This window comes from Azolla caroliniana, unplaced genomic scaffold, assembly GCF_043228905.1.
Source record: "Azolla caroliniana isolate FFs.n. ecotype wild unplaced genomic scaffold, voAzoCaro1.0.p SCAF_18, whole genome shotgun sequence".
In the NCBI taxonomy this organism is placed as follows: Eukaryota; Viridiplantae; Streptophyta; class Polypodiopsida; order Salviniales; family Salviniaceae; genus Azolla; species Azolla caroliniana.
The window spans coordinates 1,306,703-1,313,603 of NW_028230453.1; the positions used below are offsets into that span (position 1 = coordinate 1,306,703).

Genomic DNA, 6,901 nt, shown 5'->3' on the forward strand with positions numbered 1-6,901 from the left:
TACTACTGTATGTGTGTACATAGTAAATGTTCTGGATGAGAACATTGTGTGCTTATGTTTAACACGTTGATCCGAGCTCTTGATCATTAACATCCATTTCTAAGGTGCACTTGCACATGCGTATATTAATTTAGACAGGTTTGTGAACACCTATAGTGAAGAAGCTTTATGCTAGATATAAATGAAGAACCATCGGATTGCATTTGACTACATGGTCTATTCAGCTAGGGTTTCCAATTATTGCTATTTCCTTGCAATAAGACTGCTGACATTTATCTTTAGTGATCTCATGGGATGCTCTTAATATGAAATAAGCTCGAGGGAGGTAACAAATTTCCATGGTGAAACCTATACATAGGTAAAGTATAGTGTTCCATGGAGCTGGCTCATGAACCACCATCAATCACCCATGGAAATGATGCTTGACTGAGGAAGGACTTAAGGTGTGATATCTTTGAAATTGAGTTGAGACTAAATATGTAGATGCATAACAAAAATTGGTGACCTGAGTGCACATTAATGCCTGAGTAATCACTAAACAAATTTCTGGTTCTTTCATGAATGGTGAGATAATGCTTGCAATGCAACATGTTAGAAGGGGTTCACCTTAGTAAATAACCAGTATGTCCAATCACATGGGAGTATGGACCTCCTTTGATCTCCTGTCAAAAAGCTTGAATGCATGATGGTTATGATCCACGAAAATAAGGCAATGGTGCACCTTGTATTTCAAAATATTTTGTGTTTAAAGCATCTCTCAATGCTGATGTGGCAATTCTTGGGTGGCCTGTAAATGCCAGACAATTCTTGGGTGTTCCATGCCAACAAGAACGGAGCCTTGTACCTAGTTATGGGGTTGCCACTTGTATAAAATTTAATGTCAAAGCACCTATAGAAATCATAGTTTGGTGTAAATAAACAGGTGCACAAGTTTGTAAAATGTTGATGACATTTGTTCTTCATAGAAGGTTGGATCAAAAGGAAGTTATTATTTTGTGTTTTGACTTTAACATTATATTATAAACTTGAAGAGAAACTAGAGGACTGATCCCCTTTAATTAGATTTTATGTACACTCTAAGATGTTAGGGGTTGCCCTTAATCATGGAGTGAGGATTATAACGATATGACTAAGGCACATGCAACCGTAGAATGTTGCCTCTTATGAGAACATTTCGGTCATATTTCATTTATTGTTCTGTAGATTTGACATACTCAATGGTATGTATGATGGTATATTGTGCAAACAATGTAGAAGTCGGTGACAGAATTACAAAGTGTTATTAACAAAAATGTACACAATTCCAATGGCAAAAAGATTATAAACTCCTAGGAAAACTAGTGGAGCCATCCATCATGGGAGGATTTGATGTAAACTCTAAGATTGAATGGGTATTGTTGTTCATCCATTGATTTGGACGTGACATGAGCAACGGAAGCAGGTATCGGTCTATGAGAATGCATCAAACTTCTCTCATGCTTGGTTGTCAATGCTCGGTTTCTGGGTGACAACAATTTAGTGCCAAATGAATAACCCCTCTCCACATCATCATTACCTTCCCAAATTCATCATATATGCTATGGACATCAAATTGCAACACGTGAGGGTCAAGTGAATCCATGAGCTTGTCATTCTTGTAAAGGGTCTACACCCAATCCAACAAGTTCATCTCTTCTGGACCAAGGTTGAAATCAAGAACACGCCTACCACATGCAATCTCAAGGGCGAGGATGCCGAAACTGTTCACGTCAACTCAGGTGCTATGTATCCCATTGTGTCTGCAGTTGTCATCGTCGCCCCCATTTTGTCACGTGACACTAGCCTCGCTGGACCAAAGTCCCCTAGCATTGATTCCCAGTCTTTATTCAACAATACATTGGCTGCCTTGACATCTCTATGGATCACACATCCCCCTAGACCTTCGTGTAGATATTCCAATGCGGTCGCCACACCCATCAGTATCTTCCATCTCCGCTCCCTCGTGAGCAGTATGTTTGTACCCTCGATCCAATCCTTCGTGTAAAGTAGCTTCTCGAGCCTACCATTGTCGGCATACCCATACACCAACAATGCCTTCCCTTTCTCGTACGATCAACCTCTCAACTGCCACAAATTCCGATGCCGAATGCTGCTTATGATTCTCATCTCCGATGCAAACGTCGCCTCTCCACCCTCTTTCACATTCTCTTTGAGCTTCTTGATTGCCACCAGCTGTTGGGATGTTGAATTTTCATCGGGCAATATACCCTTGTAGACCTGGCGGAATCCACCCTCTCCAAGCACCATTTTGTCATAAAGTTGTGGGTGGCTCCCTTCAACACATTGTAGCTAAATTGTTGGATGTCCGCATTGGCCTCTTCATAAGCAGCACATAGTTCAGATGTCTTTGGCCTCAAGTTGCAGTAGAATGCCCCACCCCCATTCTTGTAAACAATGGTAAAGTACCCAATGAAGATGATAAGGAAAAGCAGTGAAAAAGAGATGCCCAATATGAACCCTAGATCCTCATGGTTGGGAGGATTGGAGGATTTGAGTAGAAGAGAAATGTTGGTCCGACTTGGCCGCATCAAAGGTCGAGAAGTACCACGAATAGAGGGCTTGATATTGCCGGATCCACTTGTTGCCGTGATGCCCACGCACATGGATGTGTCTTGAAAAACACTAGGATCAATGGAAGCTTGCAATACTGGGGATTGACCCTTGCAGTCAACCGAATTTGCATAGTTGGTACTGTCCTCATAGTTCATCAACCAAAAAGTTTGTGGAGGCATTGAACTCAATCCAGGCTTGAAAACTGAAATTTCGAAGCAGAGAGAGGCTGGGAATGCCTGAAGTATCGATAGTCTTAATAGATTTCAAGCTATTTATGTCGATTCCGCCATGGCTAGATTTTGGGTCATGAAATTGGGGTGATTGCGAGATATCAACCTCGGACTGCGAAAAACTTGTGACCGGGAAAGGAGGTATTTTCCATGAGGGTTACATTGGAATGGCCAAGGTAGGCACCGACACTGCTATGTGGGAATGTCTTGTCTTGTCCAATGAAGAAGGCCATGCCTTCTCCACTCCGATCCGATTGGGTGACAATCCGGAAGGAGAAGGATGTGTTAAAAGACATGTCAATGGCACCTGTCATATGGTTCGAGAATTCGATCGATTCTTTGGAGACGATACGCCCGCCGCTTAGATTGTGATTGTGGGTTTCGCTAGCGTCCGGAATGATCCACAAGATATTTGCATTATCTAGGTTTGCCGTAGTTCTGTAATATTGGTGCCCACCGCTATGCACAATGGAGATATCAAAGATAGAGTTGATGCAGGTCCTCGAATTACTTGGATCAAAGGAGAGGATGTTAGACATGGCCATGGTCATATGTGGTGATGATCCCATAAAGACTAGCAAGATGAGCCCAAGGTGCTTGAACTGCACTTTCATTGGTCTTAGTGACCTTACTCTCTCTATGTGTAGGGGTTGAGATGGTGACAATGGGTATATTAGAATTTATAAAGGGGACAACATGCCCCTTGTGACCAACAATAGTGGATCGGGCTGTAGTAGATAGCGAAAAGTGGAGAGGGAGGGATCTCTAGAACCAAATGTGGCCAACTCCAAATTGGCTGAGTCCCAACTCTTAGTTTACATACATCACTCATTGTCTTCTTGTTGTTTAAACCAAATCAAAGATTAATAATTTTAGTTATAATCATAACTTGAGTTACTCATTCATCTTTGATTAATTTAGTAAGATTCTAATGAGATTTAAATTAAGCTTCTCATGTACTTGTCTAACTTTTCAAGAGTTGCAAACCTTTGTAATCTCCCACCACTTCAAACCAACTTAGACCAAGCTCATGAGTGCGACAACTTAGAGCAAACCATAATTTTTGACCATTTATTTTTGCCAATAATACATATGTGATCACTACTTCAAAGCATAAAATATTGTAATGACATCACAATTGGCAATAAAAGAAACCAATGTCATTATATTCAAAAAATTAAGACTCATCTGGGACCATTAAACCATCGTTTAGACTTTTTTCTACTACATATGTGATCATTAAAACTTCTCACGATAAGATATTGCACTGATATCACAATTTGCAATAAAAGAAATCAATTAAGGAATTAAAATTTACAGGGAGACCAGACCCCACCCATGTGGGAGTTAATAGTCAAGACTCAAGAATTGTTTGGGTCTGATTGTGTGTATTATGTATGAAATACCTAGATAGAGTAGGCCACAATGTTATCTTCTTCTGCAACCTAATGACATACATAAGAAAATAAAGACTTGTAGGTCACTCTTCCCAACATCCTAAAGAGTATAGATTCTCTAAATCATCGCGGCCACATACAATGAAATTCAAGCCTCGCAATCTGGTCTGGTTCGTGTTGCAAATCCGATGGATACTGCAAAGTGCGCCACCCAATCTCTTCGGCATTTGCTTTCTGGGATCGTCATTGCCGACGGCACATAACGTGGCCATGGCCATGTCTCAGGGCTTCGCCTTCGGTCCAGGTTCGGACGACTTCTTCTCTAATTTCGACATTTCCATCGTGCCGAGCGGTGAGGGATATTCTGAAGCTACAGCAACCCTGGATAATGAGAAGACCGTGTCGCTCACCCCAAACCCTGACACAAGCACTAATCTCAATCGAAGCGCCAATCGTGTAGTTTCCAAACAACCCATAAAATTTTTCGACGATTCGGGTGTCATTGTCTCCTTCTCCACATTCTTCTCCTTCCAGATAATCACCCGAAGCAATCTGAGTGGAGAAGGAATGGCGTTCTTCATTGCACAAGACAAGGCATTCCCACACAACAGTGCTGGTGGCTACCTTGGCCTCTCTAATGACACCTTCATCAATTCTACTACCTCCTTTCCTGGTCACGATTTCTTCGCAGTCGAGTTCGATATCGCGCAATCACCCCAATTCAACGACCCGAGCTCTAGCCACATCGGAATTGACATCAATAGCTTGCAATCTATCAACACCACCGATACTTCCGGTGACAACAATCCACTCTCTTTGCATCGAAATTCCAGGTTCCAAACCTGGATTCAGTTCGATGGCTCCACAAACATGGTCAAAGTTTGGCTGATGAACTATGGGAACAGGACTGACTATGCTATTCCTCTCGAACGCACAGCTGAATCCCTCATATTGCAAGCTTCCATCGATCCTAGTGTGTTTAATCACACATCCATGTGGGTTGGCATCACGGCAACAAGCGGATCCACTGTAAATGCCAACGATTCCAAGCCATCTGGCTATGCCATCTACTCATGGTACTTCATTGCCTCCGATGGTAAGCCAACCAAAATTTCTCTGAAACTTCGGTTGATATTGGTCATCTCTTTTTCAGTGCTTTTCCTAATCATCGTCGTCATTGGATTCATCATTGCCTACCGGAATGGCTGTGGACCATTACGCTGCATCTTGAGGCCGAAGAAATCTGAACTGTATGCTGCACATGAGGCGGCGAGCGCGGACATCCGACAATTTAGCTACAATGTGTTGAAGAGAGCCACCAACAATTTCAGTCAGAAAATGCTGCTTGGGGAGGGTGGATTCAGCCAAGTCTACAAGGGTATGTTGCCCGATGAACATCCGACATCTCGGCAGCTAGTGGCCATCAAGAAGCTGAAAGACGATGTGAAAGCGGGTGGAGAGGCATCTTTCGCATCGGAGGTGAGGATCATAAGCAGCATTCGGCATCGCAATTTGTTGCGGTTGAGAGGCTGGTGCTACGAGAAAGGGAAGGCATTGTTGGTGTATGAGTACGCGGACAATGGTAGCCTCGATAAGCTACTTTACACGAAGGATAAGATCGAGGGAGGGACCGTAGTGCTAACGAGCGACCGGAGATGGAAGATACTGGTGGGCGTGGCGACCGCATTGGAATATCTACATGAGGGTCTCGGGGGGTGTGTGATCCATAGAGATGTGAAGGCAGCCAATGTATTGTTGAATAAAGACTGGGAACCAATGCTCGGGGACTTTGGTCTCGCGAGGCTAGTGTCGCATGAGAAGATATGGACGACCACGACAGCCGCGGGCACCATGGGATACATGGCACCCGAGTTGGTGTACACGGGTCGAGCAACGGAAAAAGCCGACGTGTACAGTTTCGGCATCCTCGCCCTCGAGATTGTGTGCGGTAGGCGTGTACTCGATTTCAGCCTAAGCCCGGATAAGATGAATTTGCTGGATTGGGTGTGGACCCTTCATATGAATGACAATCTCATGGATTCACTTGACCCTGGCATGTTGCAATTTGATGCCCATGGCATACATGATGAGTTTGAGAAAGTGATGATGATGTGGAGAGGGGTCATTCATGTGGCACTCAACTGTTGTCACCCGGAAACGGAGTGTCGGCCAAGCATGAGAAATGTCCGACACATTCTCATTGAAGGCCATCTCCTACCGTTGCCCATATCACGTCCGGATCGACCAATATCGAATCATGGTCCCCCGCACACCTTAGAATCCACCTCAAATACACCTACGTGGAATAGCAAATCCTCTGATTTCTCCATTACTTTGTAATTCTCTTTTATTTGGGAGTTTGGTCACATTCTACTTCATGACAACATTTTCTAAGTCTAATAATTAGTAAATATGTCATGACTCATGATGGCCTCACTTTTTTGCAATCTGATATCTAGACAATGTACAATTTATGAAATAAAAGTTCAAATATATATGGTACTTTACTTTTGTTTGAGCATTTTAGTAATGGGGCTGTTCATTATAGGTGAACATTTAGGGTTACTTTATAATAACATGTGTCTTCATGAATTTAGGGCAACGTAATTTAAATATGATCATAATTTGTTGATGGGTCCTATGACATAACTTATATGATGCTCTACCATAATTGACTATCCA

General features: G+C 42.8%; 1 protein-coding gene across 1 annotated transcript; it reads left to right on the forward strand.

Moving 5' to 3' along the window:
• Nucleotides 1–4,279: 4,279 nt before the first annotated feature.
• Nucleotides 4,280–6,576, forward strand: LOC147851987 (putative L-type lectin-domain containing receptor kinase S.7). The gene has a single exon (XM_087334501.1). It carries the CDS (start codon nucleotides 4,361–4,363, stop codon nucleotides 6,557–6,559), a length of 2,199 nt encoding a protein of 732 aa, XP_087190627.1. The 5' UTR covers nucleotides 4,280–4,360; the 3' UTR covers nucleotides 6,560–6,576.
• The last annotated feature ends 325 nt before the right edge of the window (nucleotides 6,577–6,901 follow it).

Coding starts and splice junctions, on each gene's coding strand:
- LOC147851987 (XM_087334501.1), top strand. CDS start 4,361: ATGAAATTCAAGCCTCGCAATCTGGTCTGGTTCGTGTTGCAAATCCGA.